This window comes from Pteropus alecto, unplaced genomic scaffold (assembly GCF_000325575.1).
Source record: "Pteropus alecto unplaced genomic scaffold, ASM32557v1 scaffold155, whole genome shotgun sequence".
Taxonomy (NCBI): domain Eukaryota; kingdom Metazoa; phylum Chordata; class Mammalia; order Chiroptera; family Pteropodidae; genus Pteropus; species Pteropus alecto.
Window position 1 is genome coordinate 10,391,583 of NW_006438113.1, and position 25,523 is coordinate 10,417,105.

Consider the following 25,523-nt stretch of genomic DNA (forward strand, 5'->3'; position numbering starts at 1 on the left):
AATAAATTCTTAACCAATTATTTTTATGCCAAAAGATTTAATAATTCAAATTACATGCTGCTCTTATTCCCAGATTTATGAGATTTGTCACGATCAATGTTTCTGAAATATTAAATTAAAAGGTGTCACGGTAATTACTATGGAATAAATAGCAACTAGGATTTTTTAGGCAAATAAGCTCAAATTGTTTACAGTAAATATTTAATACTACTAATATTTTCCCACACAAGTAGCCTAACAATATAAAATATAAATTTGCAGAATTACTTCAAAAGATCTTAAGAAACTGATTTAATACAGAATTTGATACTTGGTTAACAAATTATGCATAATGTATCCAAAAAGAGGTAGATTTGAAAGTAATACAAATTATGTTTCCATAAATGATCATATTTCTCTTCTGTATTTGTAATAGTGAACCTACCATATGCTTTGAGATGTGTAAATAATTTGCAGCATAAAAGACAATTATTTAAAAATTTATATCAGCAAACAACTATAATTTATAAATATACACAAGAAATTTGAATTAGGTAAATACTTACTGCTATATAATAAACTCTTGCTTTTTCTACCAACATCCAGTTTTTCTCCATATCAAGGTGTTTTTCTTTTTTATAACAATTGGCAGCTGCAAGATTAGCTACAAGGGACCTAAAACAACAACAAAAAGCAAGTAGGTTTTTTTTTGCGTAAACAGTTTGTTCCTTTTGCTGCAAACTTGCCAGGTATTTCTATACGGTTAATTAACAAATTTTTCACAAATTTTTTACATTTTTAATTCTTAAAAACTACTGTATATTGATTTTAATAATGTATATAAAATTTTGTTTTGAGAACTTTTGAGACTTCTATGTTGCCTTTGAAATAAAGAGATGTTAATCCTTGTTCTAAATGCCACCCAGTATTTTGAGCAAGTGGCTTTTAAGTTTCCTTTTGATACTTAAATAAGATTATCTACTTTCTACATTTTAATAGTTCAAAATGCAGTTAAGAAATAAAAGCTACAATGCCATCACATAAAAAATATGCAAATAAAAACCAGTTTTTAAGTATCAACATACTATGTATTTATTATTATTACTTGACTTTAATAAAGTCAAGTACAAGATTAATTTTACAAAACATACATATAAATATAGACCATATTTACTATGTGAAATTAATTTACAAAGCATATTTTAATGTGTATATTTTAATAAATTTTATACTTATATATGTCTAATAAATCAAGCTATTGAAGTAAAAAAAATAAAAATTTAAAAAATTTAAAAAAATAAAATCTTGCTACAAGTACCACATAGAGCTTTTTGTTATTGCCTAGTGATTAAACTTAATAAAATAATCATTTACATTATATACAAATTAATAAAAATTTGCCCTCCTCATTCTGACTCAGAAGTTAAAAAACTTGACAATTTTTCATTTTTGTAATCGATGGTAACAGTTATGGTTAAAAAAATCCAAATATATCATCTCATCATTTGAGATTGTGGTACTATGATTGGTTCCTCTGTTAAGAAAAGAATAAATTGATTCTCTTCCAAAACATGATTGGTTCCTCTGTTAAGAAAAGAATAAATTGATTCTCTTCCAAAACATATTTCTACTCATCCACATGCCAGTTGACTACAGAAGATACATCTGTTTATGTTCAATTAAACAAATGAAGAGTAATGTGCATCAATATATGCATATGCCAATAACTATATTCTAAAGTTAAGAATAATTAGTCCTAATTTATAAAAAATATTTTAGTAATCATGACTAGCAAAATTTTGATAAAGTAAAAGCAAACACTTCTGGTACCAGCTACTAAACTCTATTTTAATAATAAAACTACTCTTTGATAGGAAACTACATAGTTTCTAAAAACAAAAACAAAAAAAAAAACCCACAAGTATTCTTACTATCCAAATGTATTTGGGTCAGAATTTAGAGAATGAGAAGATAGATTAAGAATAATATTGCATTATCTAAACTCTTTGATTCCTGAGTTTTGGATAGTGGTACTGAGTTACCAGTCCTCTCTAAAACAATTTATCCAAATCTATTAGGTTCTACAGTTTGGATAATGAATTAGATATAGAGGGTTTCCCCATGTTTCTGATTTCCAGTATCATTTCAACAATATTGATCATCATAACCATAAAATTAGTATATAAATTAAGCTGTTGACATCTAGAGGACCTAATATTATAATAACTGCTCTTTAAAATAGCAATTTAGCATACAAAAATAACCTGTCAATTTTACTCTAGCTTGAGTGATGTCAGAGGTAAAACTTGACCTTTTCTCTCTAATGGGAAAACTTTGCACCTGAATATTAATGTTGGTGTTAGAGAAGCTGAAAAGGGGAAAGGTCTAAATAAGTAAATTTCAAATATGTGTGAACAATGGATGATTTTATTTATTGAAGCCTTAAAATCGTAACATGTTCCTACACCCAAAAAATAAAGTTACAAGACAGGTTTAAAAGGTTTTGGCATTCTAATTATTTTTGAAAGTTGTATTTTAGTTATTTGATGACTACTGCCCAGAGTAGTGTCAAGTCCTTAACATATGTTTGCTGGAAGTCAAAGAGTGAGCAAAAATGAAAGAGGTTAGAAAGGAGAATGGAACAAGGGCGAGAGAAGGGAAGAAATAAAAGAAGAAAATTAGGCAATAAAAAAGGAGGAAATGAAAGGGAGATGGGGAATGGAGGAAGACAAACTAAATATTTCTAGCTGTAATGAATGTAAAATTCCTAGTGAATTACTATTTAAACAAGGCTCATCTTTGGCGATTCTAACAATATAACGGCTAGAAAAGTTAGGTTGTTTTTTTCCCTTGCAAAGGAGGAAAAAGCCTATGCTGATGAGCAATATGGTAATAATGCTGTTAGCAATGTATGAAGGTGCTGAAGAAGAAATTCATGTAGCTGCAAAAGGCACAAATACAACCAATCAATGCATTGAGGGCCCTGAGAGATATAGTCAAAGTTCATATAAAGAAGAATTTTTAAAAAGTAAAACTATGTAAAAATGTAATGGGTTGTTCCTTGATTGGTGCATTACCCATGACTGAAGTTGTTTCATATGGATGAATGACTATTTGCCAGAAATGCTTTAGATGACTTAATTCCTATGAGACTGGATATAATGTAATATTTTATATATATATTACAAAATACATATATTCCAATCTCAGGATACAATGAAAAGAGTATTTCTTTCTAATCCCAGTTCGGAAGAAACTAGCTATAAGACACTGAATAAAATGTTTTCCTTTTCTGACCCTAATTATAAAAAGAGAGACTAGATCAGATAATCTCAAAATTATCATTCCATTATGCCTGATGCAGACAACAGGTTCAACAAAGGCCATTAAAAAAAAAGGAAAAAAGATAAAAGGAAGAAGAGTTTTTTAAATATTAAAAGCAGTTATAAACGTAAGATCTAAATCCAAAATTCATATTGGATTCAGATTTTACCACTGTTTAAACAGCCAATTAGTACAGGCTTCCCCGGAATTACACTGACCTGTTGTCACCAGTGATGCATGCGGCACAAGTTCCTGTTGGTTGCTCATTCTGCTCATAGTAATGAGCATCCACATGGGCTTCGGCAGCTTTTTTCTTCAGGATCTCCCCAAATTTATCTATCCCAATGCATCCAAAAAATGTTGCTGCTTTGTGTGGCCGCTGAATCATCCACTTTAAAACAGAAACATAAATAATTTTAGTAGGTCAGAAAAATGGTACACATAGTTCAGTATTCTGCCATAGACAGAGGCATACAAGGGATACTTTGTTAGAAGCTGTGGCTGTTATGAATGGAATTCTAATCCTGTACTACTACTTATGATAACAAATTTCCTATAACAACCACATAAAACCTTATTATACTATTTTTGGGGAAAGAAATAGAGCATAGTAGTTAAGAACTCAGAATTTCAAGTCAAATAGACCTTAGGTCAATGCTGGCTTGATACAGAAAAAATAATAGTGAGTCTCAATAGAAGTACCGTAGCAATGTCATTAAAAGCCAAGAATCTATACTGAAGACTGTCTGGGTTCCAATCTTGCCTCTGCCACTTATTTGCTGTATGAGAAAGAATATGTTACTTAACATTTCTATGCCTCATTTACTTCATCTGTAAATAAATACACCTCATAAGGTTATTGAGGATTAAATAATTTAAGTTAATTTAAATGTATTAATGAGCCTACTACCCTGCACATAGTAAATGATATATATTAGCTATAGTTGTCACTATTATTGTCATACTTGTGGTAATTCGTATATAAACCAAGCTAAAGTATGTTCATGTGTAATAAGTTATTTTTTAAAATTCAGAAAGTGTTAAAAATTCTAATTCTAGCATCTTATCTTTTCATTAGTCTTATAAACTTTAATTCCTTTGCTATATAGTGAATTTTTTAAATGCATACTTTTCACTGATGTGAAATGTTATCTTTCATAATTAGCTCAAATTGTTAAGGTTTCTAATTAGCTATTCTAAAGCCACCATTTATTCTGTTTCTAATATCTAGAGTTAAAATAATATTCAATATATACAAAGTCAAAATACATCAAAATCTTATCACATTCTCAAATATTTGTTGTATAAAAAAATTCATGTATATTTGTGAGTTAAAGGAATGATGAGAGAAACAAAAGGTAGCACAGAGAAAACTGTAAGTTTAATATTCAATAACTATATGATGATGTAGCAATCCTACTCCCAGGGATTTATCTTGAAGATACGTGTTTACAAATATAAAACAACATATGGATAGGTATTCTTTGAGACATTACTTATGAGGCCAAAATGTTGGAAACAACCTAAATATCCATCCATACAAGACTATTGAATAAACTATGCTAAAGCCATTCAACGGAATACCACAAAGCAATTTAAAAAAAAAAAAAAAAGAAGAAAAAAGAACAAGGAAAAGCTGTATGGAATAATTCACTAACCTGCAGTAATTGCCAGGATATTTTGAGAAGTTGAAAAAAAAAAAAAAAAAGAGCAGGGTTCAAAAGTGTGTATGTGTATGCTTTAAGAAAATAAAGTATCTTCATAGGTTTTTGTGGGACCATGAATTGTTACAATCTATATTAGGAACGAATTGCTCATATTTAGAAAAATGTAATTGGTATCTTCTGACAGAAATCCCACTATCTGTGAATTTATCCTATATTGCACTTGTGTGCAAATGTGTGTTATTTAAGAATATTAATTGCCACCTCATGAGAGCAAAAGATTATAAACTGAATGGTGATCAATTTAGACTCATTACCTCAAAGATCTATCTAGTCAACCTATACCAAGGAATACTATGTGCTTTAAGGATATGATCGCAAAAAAATTAGTGCCGACAGCACTGTAGTGTATGCTACCATTACTGTAAAGTAATTATAGTAATAATGATTACTATATAAAAAGTGTATGCTTGTATATGAATAAAATATCAGTGAAAGTGTAAAAAAAGAACATACATCATTTTAGTATATACACATATTCTTTTAGAATTTATATACAGTTTTAAATCTGTTTAATTTGTTTAAAAAATACAGAAAGAATAAACCAGAAACTAAAGAAAATGGTTTTCTATGAAAGTGGGTGGTAGGGTACGGAAAAAAGGAGTAGGGATAGAAGAAAGACTTCTCTGAATATAATACTTCACATAAAATTGACTTTTGAAACATTAAAAGTTTACATTTTTGAAAATGATATTCAATTTAAATTTCAATTTCGATTAGAAAAAAATGATAAGGTTGAATTCAATAAAATAAACGAGTTAAATACCACATAATCACATAGAAAAATACAAATAACTTTTTAAAATACTTTAACTTTTCAACATACTAATATAAGGAAAAACAAAAAACAAAAAATCTTAAACTTTAATAGTAAGTATAATGTTGGTAATGCTATTGGTAAAACTATTTGGCATGTATTGTAGGATAGAGCAAATGAATGTAAAGTTGATGCCGTTGGGAAGCAAACCTGCCCTGTAGAAGGGCAATGTAAATATGGAATGGGGCAAGAGAAGAAGGTTCCAAGCAAGAAATCTGAGAGACAGCATATTAAACAAATAATTTAACTTAGCATCATCAATAAAGCAAGAAACTAACATTATATACCTCTTGCTGTGATGCAATGAAAAATATACAGTATCATTTATGTAGCATTTGTGCCAAAAATGTTTAACCTGAATCTAATCATGAGGACACAATCAGGTAAATCCAGATTATGGCACATTTTATAAGCAACTGGCTTGGACTCTTAAAAGAAGGAAATGCCCAGAAAGACATCATCTGTCCTCTAAAAAAGGTGGGAGAAAGGACTGTTACAGATCAAAGTAAATTAAAGAAATATGACAAATACATGCAATTTGTAATCCTTACTGAGTCCTTAATTGAGAATTAACTCAAACAGCTATAAAAGATACTATTAGATTAACTGCCGAAATTGTAATACTACCTATTACATATCAGAAAATAGTATTGTAGCAATTCTAACAGGAGGTAAATAATTCAAAATGGTTTAGGGATCTACATAAATGTGTGTGTGTATGTATATGTATATATAAAGAAAAAGAAAGCAAATGTGCTTAAATTTTAACAATTGGTAGATTCATGTGAAGGATATAAAGAAATTCATTTTACTATTCTTTCTACTTTTCTTTAAGTTAGAAAATTTTCAAAATTAAAGAGTACACCAATAATATTGCAACTAAATCAATCATTCTGTTTAAAGAATAACAATATTTTAAATGAATTTATTCAGTCTTTAATATTATCAATCCATTTATTAAATAAGTAAATCACATGAAGCAGGCAAGATCTTGAAATGCATCTATATCAATGCCTAATAGATTTTAAATACTTTAAACCAGACTTAGGGAAAGTACAAATTCAAAAGTCAAGAATATGTGTTATTCTATACATTACTTTTATTCATGTAGAAAGCATGGTTAAATGATCGACCATGTCTGTTTTATGTAGTAAAATACAAAATCATCAACAACAAATTTCACTATGATTTTTAAAATAACAATATGCCATCAAACTAATAGGAAACTTCATTCAGTAAAAATGAAGTCATAATGTAATTCAGCCTAATTATAACAAAAATTGACATGTTCAAACTATAGTCTGAAAAAGGGACTATATCAACTCACTACCAGGCTTAAATCTGATTTATAACACTTCTACAATCAGGATTTAAATGAAGTAAAATGCTTCCCATTATAAATCAATATTACTTAAACCTGTAACACAAAAATGGACAAACAATAGAAATATTCAGGTTTCATTATATATAATTCCACTATTAAATATTTCATCATAGGAAACTAACTTTCTGGCTATTTCTGATATCAGCACATCAGGACACTGCCAAAATGTGAGAACTTTACTCTTGATCAGTGATTTCCACTCAAAAGTTAGTCTGCATAAATGAGAGTTTTTAGTAAGCCAAAGTAGACACACAAAAGAAATAGAAGCCATGTTCACTTCTTCAAAGAATTTAATAACCTAGTAAGTAAAGATGTTATAACCAAGAACGTTGAAATAGATTAAAAATATCAATTTTTTAAGTTTATATATTAATGTGCTAAGAGTTCTGTTAAAATTTTAGTACATCTCTAACGTTAATCTTGAACACAATGTGTTATCAACATCTAACAAATCTATTTCCTACCATTCTGACATCCAGTTAATAGACATTTAATGCATGTCCACTAGATGATAAAAAGATGAAATTGACAGTGGCCCTAAATACAAAGTCACAACCATAACATTTTCAGATTTTCCATTGCCCCAGTCCCTCTTTTATATATGAAGAGTACATCCTTAAACATCTATCTTTAACTTCTACTCTAGTCCTAAGGGAGTAGCAGGGTACAGAATTGCCCCTGTGCTGTGAATAACTAGAAAACAAAACCAAAAGGAAACAACTACAGAATTTTCAGACACTGGACATCAGGCAGGGCAGGACTGTGATCTCTGATAGAAAAGAAAACAAGGTGAACCCTGACATCATGCAGGCTTTCTGCCAGGAGGCAATTTCCAGACTATGATGCAGAGAGGAAGAAGCCAAACAGACCCTGGCATTCTCTCTGAAATGGGGAAACAGAGATGAACCAAAATCCATATACAGTAATTCTTGAAGCTTTGGCTAGATACCAATCTCTGCATGTTTAAAGAATATATGAGATCATAAGGAATCCACATAAATGCTCTAGGAATAAAAAGTGAGTTTATCAGGGTCTCAGGATTCAAGATCAACACATACAAATCTAATGTAATTCTACATATTATCAAGAATGGTCGAAAATTAAAATTAAGAAAATCATGTCACTTACAATAGTATGGAAAAATAAAACATATCCGGACATATTTAAGAAAACATGTAAAACCTATCCACAGAACACTACAGAAGTCTGTTGAGGAAAAATAACCTATATAAATGGAGAGCTATACTATCTGCGTGGGTTAGAAAATTCAATATTCTTAAGACAGCAATTCTCCCCAAATTGATTCATAGGTTTACTGCAACTCCCATAGAAATCTCAATAGGATTTCTAAAAGTTGATCCTATAATCAACAGTAAAAGGAAAACGAACTAGACTAGCCAAAGGTTAGGAGGTATGTCAGTGTTATGGAAACCAACATTGCTAAACCCCAATTCCTTCAAATATATAATGTTGATAATATAACCAACGATCTTGTAAGCATGTCTGAAAAATTAGAAACAGACTAACCATAATGCATTTTAGATCAGTTAATAAGACCTATTATAATTGGGTCACTTTTATATGGAGAATAAAAGAGCTCGCACTATATTCCAAGTAACTACACCTAACAGGAGAACAAGAAAGCCACAGTTATAATTAGTTAACTTTAAATAAATATTGTTGAATTCAATTTTAAAAGTAATAGTAAAGGCAGAATGCCACCAGGAAACACTAAGGAGGGAGACTAACTGTAGCCAAGGGGATCAGAAAAGGCTTCCAGAGATGGGTGACATTATCAACTAGTCTTCGAAGGATGGGTGTAATTTCCAAAAATGGTTATAAACTGTAAAGAAAGTAGAGGCACAGAACACATGCCTCTTCTTGTCTTGGGAATTTTGTCATGGTGTTCCTAAAGTAAAAGATATTCTATTTAAGTAGTTAGTTTCAAACATTTAATAAATATTTATTTCCTAATAATTTAGGAAATCCTCAAATCTTGGAATCAGACTGGTCACCACCACTCTCATTTCCTGTGTCACACTGATTTTTGTGCATTACTTTTTTTTTTTTCAATCAGAGAAACCACCAAAACCCCAGTATATTTTCCAAAGTATATGATACCACCAAAAGGAATGTAGCAATCTAATGTTAAAATGGAAATATCTGGAGCTGGTGGTTCGTGCTGTATCTACCTAATAGATGTCACTGTTTCCCTAGAAAATTTAAAATAACCTGCAGAATCAATGTGGGTTTGCCCCAAGGTGTCTTAGCACACGATTTGGGAAATAAAGGAATATAGAGTTAACAAAAACAATGAAAAAAAGAAATAAAGGACTACTAGGAGTGTAATGACAAAGCACTATGTGGGAGGAGAGATTAATGCAAAAAGTAGATCCAGGCCAGATCATTATATGCCACTTTAATAAGTTTAGGCAGCATTCTGTAGGTAGAAGGGTACAAATGAGGGTTTTTGAGCAAAGGAGTGAGATGATAAGAGATGATGCCTCATTAAGGAATGAGGAGAAAATTTATAACTGAATTTAAATAGAGGCTGAATAAATGACATATTAAGTTTCACATCAAGAGTCTTGAACAACACATGGAATGATTTCCATTAATATTAACTTCACCTTCCACATGAATTTCCTCTTTGTCACCTAAATGTAATATTTAGAACTATATAAATTACAACAATGCTCAAGAGTCAGTCACTTCTAAAGTAATGTTATATTTTTTAAATTCAATTCATAACAGAATGATAAAGAATGATTCTCAGATACTAAATAAAATAGTTGCAAGATAAGCCAAACATAAAAAATTTTATACCAGAAAACTCAATGAGGCATTTCAGGAAAACTGTAAAGCACAACTAAAAGAAATTAAATGTCAAAAGTGGGCAATAACAGCAACAAGCAGATTGCAAAGGGTGATGAGGAAATCAAAACTGAAGTAGTGGTTAGGAAAATAGCATATATTACATAATTAAAAGGACTGATTCTCTCAGAGGATTGCTATGCTACCAAGTAAGACAGAGTGAAACACAAAATTTTCATAAATATTAAGAATCCATTTTCCCTCAGTAACTACTATGTTATGTTTCTTTCCTGCCCAAACTGATCCATTTTCCTTGTTGGCAAGCACCCTATTAAAAAAGACTGATTCCCAATAATCTTGTTATTACCTCAACAATGGTTGTTTTGTTATTTTTGTTATTAAATACCTGTGAACGTCTTTCTCAGAAGAAATTTTGGGAAACTTTGGCCTAATAGTAAAAAAAAGATAAACTTTGACTCAGATATATATAGCTCATCTAGTCCTGGGATGGTAAATTACATACTCCATCAGCAATTATATGTCTTGCAGAATTATTGTGAGAATTGAATAAAATAAAGTAAGCAGTGCCTGTTAAAGAGTATTGATGATGATAATAGGACACTGAGATATGATAAAATAATTTTTAGTCTAACTTCATTCAACTCATTCCATAAATATTTTTTGATCACCTCCCATTTGTTGGACATTATTGTAGTAAATAATGGATAAAGCAGCATTTCTCTATCTCTTTTGTCAGCTTCTTTTCTTCTCCTTATCCCTTAGTGTACCACAGGCCTGGATCCAAGGATTGCCTGCTCTTCTCACCCTATACAATTCTTCTCGATCTAATCTAATATACTCCCATGGTTTCAATTACCATCTACACACTGAAATTGCTCACCTCTAGTTTTAGTTCAGACCTGTCTTCAGATAACTAAATCTAATATCTAAATGCCTAGGAGCCCTATTTTACCTACCAGAGCTACCATTTCTACTTCTATCTCCACTGCTACCACTTCGGTACATTCCACCACCTCCTCTCAATTAGACTATTGCAAAAGCTTCTTTAATTTATTTTCTCTCTCTTTTTTTTTTTTTTTGGTTAGAAACAGAAAGATATTCATGTTCACAGGTTGGAAGAATCAGCTTAGTTAAAATGGCCATATTACCCAAAGTAATATACAGATTCAGTGCAATCCCCATCAAAATCTCAATGGTGTTTTTTAAAGAAAGAGAACAAAAAATCATCAGCTTTGGTTAGAATCACGAAAGACTCTGAATAGCCAAAACAATCCTGAGAAAAATGAACAAGGCTGGAGGTATCACACTGCTTGACTTCAAATTATACTACAATGTGACAAGGATTAAAACAACATGATATTGGCAGAAAAACAGACACACAGACCAGTGGAACAGAACTGAGAGTACAGAAATAAATCCAAATGCATATCGGCAAATAATTTTTACAAAGGAGCCAAAAATATACAATAGAGAAAAGAAAGCCTCTTCAATAAATGGTGCTGGGAGAATTAGAAGGCAGCATGCAAAAAAGAAAAGAAAAAAAAAAAGAAACTAGACTGCTATCTGTCACCATTCATCCAAGTTACCTCAAAAGATCTAAATATATAAGATCCGAAACAATAAATTGCATAGAAAGCATAGGTGCTAAACTCATGGACCTTGGATTTAAAGAGGATTTTATGAATTTGACCTCAAAGGCAAGGGAAGTAAAAGCAAAAATAAATGAATGGGACTATATCAAACTAAAAAGCTTTTGTACAGCAAAGAAACCATCGACAAAACAAAAAGGCAACCAACTGAATGGAAGAAGATATTTGCAAACAATGCCTCCAATAAAGGGCTAATATCTAAAATATATAAAGAACTCATACAACTCAACAATAAAAACAACCCATTTAAAAAATGGACAGGGGACCTAAACACACACTTATCTCAAGAAGACATACAAACAACCAACAGACATATGAGAAGATGCTCAACTTCACTAGCTATTAGTAAAATGCAGATCAACATCATAATGAGATATCACCTCACACCTATTAGAATGGCTACTATCAAACGGACAAATAATAAATAACAAGTGTTGGAGAGGTTGTGGAGAAAAAGCAACCCTTATACACTGCTGGTGGGAATGTCAACTGGTTATAGCCACTATGGAAAAAGAGTATGGATGTTCCTCAAAACATTAAGAATAGAATTACAATATGACCCAGCAATGCCTCTTCTGGGTATCTATTCTCAAAATTTGGAAACATTTACCTATAAAGATATATGCACCCCAATGTTCACTGCAGCATTATTCACAGTGGCCGAGACATGGAAACAACCAAAGTGCCCTTCAATAGATAACTGGATACAGGAGACGTGATACATATATACGATGGAATATTACTCAGCCATAAGAAAAGATTAAATACTGACATTAGCGACACTACGGATGGATCTTGAGATTATTATGCTAAGCAACGTGAGTCAGACAAAAAAGTTGAGAACCGTATGATCTCACTCATTTGTGGGATATAAAACTGAAAGCAACAAAATAAACAAGACAAACAAAAACTCACAGACATAGAAAACAGTTTTGCAGTTACCAGAGGGAAAGGGGTGGGGGAGATAGATAAGGATACAAAGGGTCAAATATATGGTGATGGAAGATTTGACTTTGGGTGGTGAACACACAATGCAATATACATATGATGTATTATTGAATCATACATTTGAAACCTACAATTTTATTAACAAATGTCACCCTGATAAATCTAATTTTTAAATTTAAAAAAAACTTTTTGTCCTTGAAACATTCATACACCATAAAATTTACCACTTTAAAATGACAAGTCAGTTGTTCCCCGTATATTCACAAGGTTGTGCAACCATCACCATTGTCTAATGCCAGAACATTTCATCACCCCCCAAAAAAGCCTGTGTCATTTAGTAATCATACCCCGTTCTTCCCCTCTCACTACCGTACTCTACAACCATTTGCAAAAGCTTCAACTCATCTCCCTGCCTTCAGTTCTGTTTCCCTCCAATCCACAGCAGTTTGAGTGATCTGTCAAAAATGTTCTTTAATAGCAACACATTTCTCTTAAAGTTAAAACATAACTTTATGATTGAACCATCAATTGTGGTTCATCCTATGGTAGTCACTCTCCTGATGCAATGTTCCAGTACACTGAATACCTTATTCCATTCATATTCTGTCTTATGTTTTTTCTAGCTTCCTACTTAGGGTTTAGAACTGACTTTCTTGGGTAAGCTTTTTATGAACACTAGAGTATATGCCCATGTTTTATGTTGCAAGAGCAAAGTGTATCAATCCCATTATAAAATTAAATTAATTCCACTTAATTGTAATTTACTATTCAACGCACTGTTCCTGGCTTCTTTGAAAGAGCTATAGGGTACATTCTACATCAGAAGAATGCTTGCCAAATTCTACGTATTTAAATAAAAATTTGTCAATTAAATGAATAAACAAGAAAGTCATATTCCTTTCTTTGTAACACAGTTTAGGGTTATATAAAAATTACAGATAAAAGTATATTATTATTTATTATGACATACACACACAGACACACACATATGGAGAGTGCATGCACACTACTGCAGCACATGGAAGTAGCAACTATGTTAGACTTTGGGGGGGTGTCCAAAGCAAATTTTCTAGGGAAATACACAAAACTATGTCCATGCCGAAACGTATAGAAATCAAGGGATATGGTGGGTCTTGTGTGGGATAGTCAATTTTCAGAAGAAAAGGGATGACAAAGGGGCTAGGAAACAAAAAAGAGACTACTGGAATTAGAGAACTAAAAGTAAATTCAGTACTCCAAAAAGGATTTCAGTACCTCACAAATGCAATGAATGAAGATTAATAAGAAAAGTTCTTAGAATAACAGTGTGATAATCTTTCTTAAATCTGTATTCTAAAGATATAGTATTTTCTAAGGCACAAAATAAATGCCTTAGAAAATATTCCACTTGGAGATATCATTAATAATATAACCATTAATCCCGGTTAAAGGTTTAATATAGGACTTGGCAAAGGTTAGCATATATTAACTATTATTATTTAGTTACTACTATTGTAATTATTCCATGGGTATCAATAACACTATTTTATTGTTATTTCTAAGGCAAACTGTTAAATATTTAGAATAATAAGAGGGAGTTTGAATTTTATTTTGTAAGGAGATTTATAGACTGCCTAAGATCCACGGGTCCCTATCAGAGCAAAAAAGGTATGTGTGGGAGGAAGGGAGGAATCCCTGAACTCCCTGAAATTACAAGGAAATGCTGATGTATTTTTCAGAGGAGAAGATTCACAAATTTCATCAGATTCCTAAAAGGCACTAGGCCGCCCACACCAAAAGGGTAGGGGCAGGGGAAAGGTATAGGGAGAATATAGCTATAGCCAGAAAGGAAGCCTTTTTCCTTTTTAAGCGGAAGAGTAGCAGGTTATATAGCATTGTACCAAATTAACCAAGAAAACCACTTAATCCAAAGTTATTTATCCAAATTAAAAAACATTGTGTGTGTTTTTAGAAACAACTTACCTGAAATTGTTACTCAATTAATTTCTTTAACTATCAAAAATAAGTAGCCTAGATTTCCAAAAGTCTCCAAAACTAGGTGATAAAAAAATAGCATAGTACCTGAATATGCTATAATAATAGGTTTCAGGTTTTAACTCAATCTGACTTACACCAGAAGCCGTACGGAACAAGATTTCCATCAAATGGATAGTATATATATACATCTATGTTCTTCCAAGATTTGAAAAAAATCATGCCTACTTTGACTTTTAGGTTACGCACAAAGAAGCCTTTCTTTTAGGTTAGAATAAAAAGAGGTCTCTTAAGTAGAAATCAGATCTTTAAAAAAAAAAAAAAAACTTCTAGAAAATGTCTTTAGAAACAAGATGTAATACATAGCATTTCCAAAATATTATCTGAAATAAATTCTTTTACATAACGAAATGAGGTAAATACATATGGGAATACATGGATGGGGATCAAGTCACAGTATTCCAAACTATGGTACAGAGGCTGAAAAATTTTGAGAAAATGACAGAAGCAGGAAGTTACTCTGACTGTCCCTTCCCTTCTCCTTGAAACAGGTCATGAAAAACCCACATGTGAGTATTGCCCCGTGACCTAGAGGAAAAGAACATCTTTAACCCAAAGAAAAAAGGATGCCAAGAAGAATCCTAACAAAAGTTCACCTAGTTTACTATACTTGCCTCATACTCTGACCTATTATATTTCTACAATATTTCCCACTCTTCAACAAACCTAGCATAAAAAATACTCAGGTCAAACTGTTTGAGTCTTCACTCTCTTATGAAGGCACCCATGTCACATAAAACTTATATTAAGTAAGTTTGCATGCTTTGTCAGTTTGATTTTGAAATCCAACCAGCAACACTAAGAGAATTGGAGAAAACTTTTTCCTTCCCTACCACCTTCAAGCAACTTCCAGTTAAAGGAGATGGTAGCAATGGCTGCTCTAGTTTAAAGGACATTTCATTCATTCATATATTTATCACAATTTTAAAATAATTTCAAAAAATTATTTTATCATTTTCCATTATACTCCAAATACTTTCTCCTAATAACTTAAGAAACTTTATGCTAAAACCAAATACACACCAAAAGTTCAGTGAAGAAACACTACAACTAGCTGAGGATGAGTTAGAAACAACAATATAATTAAGAGCTAAATTAGTAAGCACTATATGATGGGCATTATGCTAGTCCTTTACCTACTGCGTTATCTCAGTTAATCTGAACCACCAAGCATAAGATAGATACTCTTCTAATTTCGCAGGTAAGGAAAGTAGGTCAGTGGCAGAACTCGAGTCTGTATGATTTTTAGAAGGTATGTGCTCAATCATTACTCTATATATGAAGAAAGATAGAGAAGTAAAAACAATCATACTAGGAATCATCAGACCTCAGATACACAGCTGGCTTGGAAAATAGTAACTGTATGATCCTGTATATATAACTTATTCTCTCTAGCTATCATTGTCCTCAAGTGTATAAATCAGGAAATTGTGATTTTCTAAGAGAGTCATCACTTCAAGCTAAGAAAAAAATAGAAGAATATAAATAAGAAAATAATCACCACAGAAGTTTATTGTGGCCAATTAAAACAGGGACAGAGAGGTGAAAAGAGTAAGAAACCTTTAGAGAAAAACCACAGTGGATCTGTAGAGAAGTAAAAATGTCATTAAGATGCATTCGCCCAGAAATTCTACAAAATCCACAGAGAAGCATGCCAACTAATAACCAAGGAGCGAGAAAAAATTTGAAAAAAATCTCTCCCTTCACTATTTCTAGCATCCACGTTATAAAAAGCAAAATCCCTTAAGGCAGTAAACATCTGCCCATCAACATGTATCAGAAGCGACATCAAAAATATAAGGCAAAGGTCAAGTCAAAGTTTATTGACAATGATGAACTATGACAGCCTCTATTAAATTACCCCTTCCTTCAAGGTGTATGTGATCAAAGCAGCAAAGATATTTTCACTCAGTCACATAACAAGCTATTTGTTGAGAATGAAACATCTGGTCAATATCTCCTAACACTGCAATTTCATGCACAGTTAGCATTAGGGCACATTTCTTCTCCTCTTCTTACAGGGTCCATAAGGGTGGCACATATGGCTGATCATTTCATTCAAAAAGGATTCAATTCAAGGCATTACACACAATCGTCTGTGTTTTATGGTGTTTTAAGTTTACCTGCCATCATTTTCCATCGTCATTGCTCACTGCTGTTCTTCTCTAGTATAAAAGCCTGCAAATATGACAGAGCACTTACAGCTTAAGAGCTTTCCTCACTGGAGCTAGAAAGCATTTAAGGCAAAGGAATCTATAAAGTGGCAGGTGGTTTTCTATTGTCAAAAACTCCCAACACATTAAACTATTTAGCATTTTATTTACCTTTTAAGCAAAGCTCTAGTACAGATTAGGAAAGCAATTTTTAATGTCAAATCAAATGCTTAACTTTCTATATGACAGATCTATGAAAGTATATTCTTTTGGTATAATTTTAAGTTGTAATAAAAGACTTAAACAATATCATAGAAACATTTAAAAATTAATTTTAATAGGGGTTTGCAGAATTTTTTTTAACTTGACAAAGAGCAATTCTAAGAGGGATGCTATAATTTTATTGGTCCCATATGATGAAAATTTTCCACTTGAAATCCACGCATCTGTTGTCATGGCAACAGGGTCCTTTCTCAAACACTTGCAGTAGTAAACCTGAACTCACACCATAGATTTCTTTTTCCCCTTTCTTCTTTTAGGATAATAGCTTCAAGGGAAAAATAGGGTGGGGATAGGGGACATTTTTAAAGCTACTATTTCACATTTCCTTTGACACATCCCCATAACGGTATAATTGTACAAGTATAGTTATCTGCTGAAAATAAGAATCTGCCTAGATGTTAATAGGTGAATAAATTTCAATGAGGAAATATTTTAATGATAAAGAATTACTTACGACCATCTTATAATAAGTGATAAGCAATGGTTAAAGAAAGAGATTATCAAAATAGACTGAACTGAAATCTAAGATGTAATGTCAGCTCTGCTACTCTAGCAGATAATGTAAATACTTTATTTGTTCATTTGTTCATTAATTTAGTCAATCCAATCAAAAGGTATTTATTGAATAGTTCTATGGGTCAGGCACCATGCCAACACTGGAACACAAAGTTGAACAAGTCACGTGGCCTCTGTCTGCTAGAGATTCCAAATAAACCAAAATTCAAAGCAAACAAAACAAAAATATTAAATAAAGAAATAAAATAATTGTAAGAAACACCATGAAGGAAAAACAAATGGCTGAGAAGGACAATGAGTAGGAGAGAGGGGCAAGGGAAAAATCACTTTAAATAGGTCTAAGAATATTTAACTTAAGACACAAAATATGCAAATGATTTCATCATGCAAAGAATGAGCTTGGGGGTTGAGGAGTTTCTCAAACAGAAAGAAGAGCAAGTGCAAAGCTGCTGAGGCACGAGAAAGGTCACTGTGGCTAGAGCTCAGTGAGGGAGAAGGAGAGTAGCTCGATAAGTTTGGGAAAATATGGAGGTTGCAGATCATGCATATGGTAAGGAGAATACATTTTATTCAGGGTACAACAGGATGCCACTGAAGGATTTCAAACAAGAAAGTGAAATTATCAAATTTAGATAAGGATCACTTTTGCTACTATATATAAAAGTATTTTTATACTGTATATAAAAGAAGAAGCAATAAGGAGATAAATTAAGAGAGGGTTATTCATATCCCACATTCAGTCCTTTGGAAAGTTTATTAGTTCTGAAGGGGAACAAAATATGCCACTCTAAAACGTGCCACTTTGGCATGTGGATTATTTTGAGATGAGGCAGTCAAGACCTAGCCAATTTAAGAAAAACTTTTACCTATCCCTTAACTACCTAAAAAATTCTAGATAGAGGGCCTGGCTCAGAAAGAGAGCTATTACCAGAGATATCTAATTACCAAACATCTGCCCTTTACTCTTCTTATTGTCCTGTGAATTCCTCACCTCCCCTTTGTATCCCCAGACCCATATCTTGTTTTTAATTCAGGACGGCATAGAAGTCTCAACTGTCTGACTTGACCTTGAGCCTCATATTTTTATGGGACTCCTGTATGTACAAAATTAAAAATTTGTTTTTCTTCTTTAATGTACCTTCTGTCAATTTAATTATTAGACCAGCCAAAGAACCTAGAAGGGTAGAACTCTTTTTGTTCCAACAATCCCACAACCACAATCACATTCTTCTATACTTTACTTTACTTTAACACCTTCTAATTTGCTTATGTACTACATTCATTATAATTATCCCTCCCACTGTAATATGAACTCCATGATGGCAGGAATTTTTATCTATTTTTCTCACCAATGCATCCCCAGGACTTAACACATAGTAGATAACCAGTATGTAGTTGATGAACTGCATCTTATTAACATACCAATAGATCCCATAATAGAGATCGATACCAAAATTTATTTTGATGTTATCCATATTCCTAAAACATACTATTTATTGTAAAACAAAAATAAAATAACACAATATAATACTTCAATAAATATTAGTTAATATTATTGAAGCGTTCATGTTACCACTATGATTATTTAAGTGTTATGGCCAGTATAATTATATTCAAAATTAAACAAAGCAATAAAAATATTGAAAAGGTGAAAACATAATGTCACAGTCTGCAAAAAAAGAGGTAAATTTTAAAAACAAACCTATTTATTTTCTGCATATTATGAGAAATAACCCATTTAATCTCCCTTTCACAGGTGAAGAAATTGAGGCACAGAAAGAGTAAACAAGCTCCCCAGAACTTCAATCTAGACATTTACCAACAAAGCCCAAGTCTGAACTACTTTTCTGTAACAGTGACTGAAGAAAATACACTAAAAAATTATCAGAAATAGTAAAGAGTTTGTTAAGATGTTCAGTTACTATAACATGTGCTTTAAAAACCTCATATACCAACAATAACTTATTTGAAAAGTAATGAGATTTAATGTACAACACGATGACTACAGTTACCATTGCTATCTGGTATATATGAAAGTTGTTAAGAGAATAGATTCTAAGAGTTTTCATTACAAGGAAAAAAGTTTTCTTATTTTCTTTCCACTTCATTATCACACACATATGAGATGATGGATATTAACTAAATTTACTATGATAACCATGTCACAATATATAAAAGTCAAATCTTTATACTGTACACTCAAAACTCATACAGTGATGTCAATTATATCTCAATAAACTAGAAAAAATTTTAAGGGAAAAGTCTGCATACAATAGCAGCAAGCAGAAACCATACTTGAAACCATTGATCACTCTTAGCATCACTAAAAGTGGAACATCCAGATGTGATCGGTTACAGGGTTACAGATGAGATGTAAAAGAAATGGCAGAGTGTAGTGCTTTTAAAAGATTCTTGCCTAAAGAAATAAAAGCTACATCCAACCAAACCTCTTAGATCTATGAGCAAATATTTAACATGAAGAAACTGACCAAATCCAGAAAGTGAGACTGTCTATGGTACAAATAACCCAGTTTCTCTTAAAAAAAAAAAAAGTCACTGACACTTTAAAAAGGGGGAATCAGGATAATTACTAATTCAAAGATATAAGGTAGAAATGCAGTATTTGTATTCTTGTTTAGATCCTGATTCGAATAAACCTATCACAAATAGATATTTTTTAAACAATTAAGAAAATTTGAATATAAATTGGGTATTAAGAAATTAATATTTTAAGGTAATAGTATGATAGTGTATTTTTTAAGTGTCATTGCTGAATAGATAATTTGAAGGATTTATAGATGAAATGACAAGATATCTAAGATATGCTTCATAGGAGAAAGATATAAAACTAGTGTGGCAAAATGTTTAATTACTAAAGCCAGATAATCGGTACATGGGGTTCATTATATTATTCTCTGTATTTCTGTGTGAAATGTTCTATAATGAAAAGTTTAAAATAAATATATATATGTATATAAAATAGGGAATTAAAATAAAAAATCCAGATGTAGGACAAAAAGAAGGTAAGCATTTACCTTAAAAGTATATATTATAAAAATGTTATTTTCCCCCAATGAAGCAATAAATTCCAACGTAATATTTTGAAAACGTCAATATGATCCTTAAATTCACCTGAGAATAATAGGAAAATACATTCTGAAAAAAGATGAGTAATACTGATGTAGGGAGTGGAGGATTTACTAAATCCTCTGTAACTGAAACATGTTGGTACTGGCACAGAAAGAAATCAATGGAAAAAATAGAGTTCAAATACAGACCCAAATTCCTTTGGCAATACAGGATAGGATACCGATGACATTGCACTGAGATGGCAAAAGAAGAAATTACTCAATAGATTGGGCTGGGATAAGTATATAGCCATAGAGGGGAGGCAGTGTTTTCACTTCACACTTTAACCAAAAATGTAAAAAATAAAACCAGAAAGATAGGAAATTAAGCTATTCATTTTAATAACTTTAAAAACAGAGACAGGTTTCTTAACCATGGCATGAGCACCAAATAATATAAAGGAAAGTACTGATAGCTGCAACTAGATGTAAACTTAAGATCACTATTCAGGAAAAAGAAGTCGTGTATGTGGCAGGGAGTGAGGGAAGTCAGTATCCTTAATAGATGAAGCACTTTCAAAAATCTGTAAGAAAAAGGTCTGCAAGGTTGTCAGAGAAATGGTGGTGCTCGATAGCGTGATTCCCAAAGATACAGACAATACTACACATATTCCTTTAATACTGGTAAAGAATACAAGCATTTAAAATACTGAAAGGGCTGTACATGGTAAGAAAATCAGCAGCACTTTGCAAATACAAGGGAAATCTTCACCGGCTTTCAAACCTGTATTTAAGGATGCTACTGTTGATTCTAGTTCCTATTCACAGTGAAGATGCCATAAAGTCTTTCAAGAAGCTCCCTGTGCCATTCTCATCATACTGCTGAGGTGCATATACCATTCTGGCCCCTTCTGACTGACTCTAATAAGAGACTTTTGCTTTGAGCCTACCTAACCATCAAGTATAAGTAAGTGTTGACAACTATATTATAGTTCTGAATGCTGGTTTCTGAGGCCAGATGAACCAAAGGACAATTTCCAAAGCATATCCGTATCTGATGGGCCCACAATTTAGCCAGCCTGTATCTATTCTTACAATAAAATAAACAGCAATGGACAATAAATATATGTATTTTTTTTTTTGCACAGTAACGTAAGATAATTTTACACAGTAGCATCAGATAACTTAAATGTATAGAGTTCTTTTAGAAAAAAAGATTTGCATGCAGAGTTCAAGGAGAATCTTATTAGTAGCTCAATCTTAACATCATCACAATAAAAATGTTACTGGGCACCCACCATGGAATTATGTACTTGTTAATCCAACAAACTTCTAGTAAGCTTTTATATCTAAAATACCCTGTGAGGGAATATGATCTTGAAAAAGGCCTTGAGGAGTTCACAATCTAGTGCAGGAGACAGCATGGAAAGAAATTCAAATTCAATGAGTATTATAGTAGAGGTATATACAAAATATTCTGAGAGCATCATGAAGTTTGAGGAGTTATGAAAAAGTCAAAGGGAAAATGACAAATAGGCTGGTTCTCGAAGGCTGAAGATTTTACCAGGCTGAAATCATGAAAAATAAAAGTAAATTATACATAGAAAAAATATGTGCAAAAGCAGAGTGATACTATGTTCATGGCTTACTCAGGGAAATAGTAAAACATGGAGTCATAACAGTATATTTTATGAAGGACCAGTAGTCCATAACACTGAAAGTCAGGCTTGGATCAAAGAGTTACATGAAAATATGTATTTCAGAAAGATAAGTTTGGCAACAATGTTCAGAAAACTAAACAAAAAATGTTGGGAGACAATTTGTCATGGACCTATCATGTCTCTGTAGGACTTTATCAGATTTTGTTCTTTCTTTTTAAGGATGCTTATATAGCAAACATTCTTACAAGTTAAAAGGTATTATCTAAGTTCAGGATTCCTCAATTATGATGTATACTCTGTGAGCACAGCGTCCATCTGCATCAATGTCCACATTGCTCCAGAGTGAGTGGCAATGCAAGCAGAACCAATGGGAATATGAAAGTCATGCTGCCTGCTGTATCTTGAGTAAAAATTCCTTTATCTCTCACCCAGTAGGCTCTTGTCTCCTGTCAACATCTATGAAACTGTAGCAGACTAGTTTGTTAGCTTGCAAGTGGGGCAAAATCCAAAACACTTTACAGTTATTGAAAATGACTTCTTCAAAAAGAAGAGTAGGACTAGAATAGGACACAGGAAGACCAATCACCAGGCCATGTGGTCTTATAAAAAAGAGAGAAGGACCTTAACCTTAAGAATTCTGAGTCTACAGCCATGCCACCCTGAATGCTCCTGATCTCGTCTGATCTTGGAAGCTAAGCAGGGTCGGGACTGGTTTAGTACTTGGATGGCAAACTACGTAGGAATACCAGGTGCTGTAGGCATTAAAAAAAAAATTCTAAGAAAAGGAGGAAATATATAAAAAAATTGGGGATGGAGAGCAAGGAAAAAAGAACAAGACCTGGGACTCATTGGCTGAGGCAGAAAATAGTTTGAGTCTGACTATAATTTTTATATTTGAATGACTGATGGACAGTTATGACATTAATAAAGAAAGATAATTTAAGAATATAGGAGCAAGTATAATGTAAAAAGCTAGAGAACAGTGAGTTGAGTTTGAACATACGAAATTATGAGGGTATTTTTGCAGATATCTCCTGGAACCTTGGAAATATCAGTTTGTAGTTCCTGAAGAGGTTGAGAATAGAGAAAAAGCATTGACCTATTCTTGAAGAAGGTCTACAGACCCCTGGAAGACTCTGAGAACTTCTCAGGGAATCCACAAAATCAATTCAATTTTCACAATAAGATGTTATTTGCATTTTTCACTGTGTTGACACTTGTGCTCATAGTACAAATTCAACAGTGGGTAAAACTGCTTGTACCTAAGGATAAATAAAGGCAATGGAATCAAGATGTACTAGTAGTTATTGAATTCTTCATGACCCTGTGCTCAAATTAAAAAGATACTAAGTTAATAATTTTTTGAAGCTAGCAAAATCATTTTTATTAAATATTAATAATTAAATAAGCATCTTTTTAATACTCTGTGTAAGGAAATGGAAAGTATGAATGAAATACAATGGTTTCCTGAGGAAAATCACTTGTGCAGTTAAGTTTCTATATGGATCGCTTCTTTATGGAAAACTATTTTTATTTGAAATAATGACAGACGAATGATAGTTATTCAGATTTGGGTATCTGGCAAGCATTGTCTTAAAAATGAAAAAAAAAAAGTAAGCCTGTCACAAAAAAATAACTCAGGATTTATTGCTAATAATAAAATTTGAGCTTTCAACTTAAGATTATAATTGTGTAAAACTCTTATCTACCATAGTGAGATTCCCAATATATAAAGGACCATTTTCTTGAGACTGGTAGTGAAATCGACCAATGAGACATTTTACATTTGCAAGATCTGCATAATTTAATGAGCAAAAACTTTGCAAATAACCAATATATTATAGTAAAATTCATGTATGGGTTAAAGATCCATTCAGAGTTAAACAGATCAATGCATATATATTTTCTAACATAACAGCTTTGTAAAGATACAATTCACATAAAGTGAATATATTCAGAGTTGTGCATTTAATATATTCAGAGTTGTGCAAGCATCACCACATCAATTTTAGAACATTTTCAACACTCCAGAAAGAACTCCTCATCACTTAGCCATCACACCCCAAACCCCAATTGCCACAAGCCCTAAGCAACTGCTAATGTATTTTCTGCAGCTATAAATATGTATATTCTGGACATTTCACAGAGATGGAATCATAAAATATGTAAACCTTTGTGAGAGTTTTCTTTCACTTAGCATAATGTTTTCAAGGTTCATCCATATCGTAGCATCAATCAGTACTTCATTTCTTTTTATTGCCAATATTCTATCATACAAATAGCCCACATTTTGTTTATCCATTCATCAGCTGATGGACATTTGAGTTGTTTCCACTTTTTTGCTATTATGAATAATACTGCTATGAACATTCATGTAGAAATTTTTGTGTAAACATATGTTTTCATTTCTCTTAGGCTATATGCCTAGAATTGCTGGGTCATATAGTAAATCATTACCCATCATATCCTTTGTCTACTTTTTCAATTGTTTTTTTCTTTTCTTCTTAATGATGTCAAGAACACAAGAATATGTTTACATATTAGGGAGATTAACTTTTTGTCTGATATACCTTTCAAACATTTTCTTCCATTTCATCTTTGTCTATGATGTCTTTTGCTTAGTTTTTTTTGCATTTTTATGCACATAATCTTTATGAGTTATGAGATCAGAAACAATAAGAAATGGACAGAGAAAGGTAAGCCAGTAAAGGGTACAGGGAAAGGATGACTCAAAGAGTTAACAAGAAAAGAACAAAGAAAAAGTGCTATGTGTCCTGAAAGCTAATGGAAGAAAATTAACTGGGTTAATTAGGATCAAGATTTTTAAATAGACACTGAGTTTGGCAATTATACTTTTAGTGACTTTTACAAAAAATATTTCCAAAAAGAGAAAAAGTTGAGGTTCCACTTTGCAGTTAGTGAATAAAGAATGAGTTGGAGGTGGAACACTGGTAATAATGAATGTACACTACTCTGCCTAGACATCTGGCAGTGAAGGGAAAGGAGGAAAGAATAAGTTTGACGTTCTAGAGAAACAAGGAAATGGAATAGAGTTAAAAAGGTAATAATATATAAACAAGTTTGAAGACAATGGAGAGAGAAAGTAAAAAAGTTGATTCCTGATGATTTCCATTACATTCATAGAGAAG

General features: G+C 32.1%; 1 protein-coding gene and 1 pseudogene across 3 annotated transcripts in view; one reads left to right on the forward strand and one right to left on the reverse strand.

Annotated features, from left to right (window-relative positions):
• ADK (adenosine kinase) overlaps positions 1 to 25,523 on the reverse strand; it is a 450,591-nt gene that overhangs the window by 241,683 nt on the left and 183,385 nt on the right. For all 3 annotated transcript variants that reach the window (XM_015592153.2, XM_015592155.2, XM_015592154.2), the window contains exons 5-6: positions 3,522 to 3,694; positions 546 to 654 (exon numbers count right to left, since the gene is read on the reverse strand). In XM_015592153.2, coding sequence (XP_015447639.2) covers positions 546 to 654; positions 3,522 to 3,694 — 282 coding nt within the window. The remainder of the gene's footprint in view (positions 1 to 545; positions 655 to 3,521; positions 3,695 to 25,523) is intronic.
• On the forward strand, positions 23,016 to 23,135 carry LOC112482713 (annotated as a pseudogene).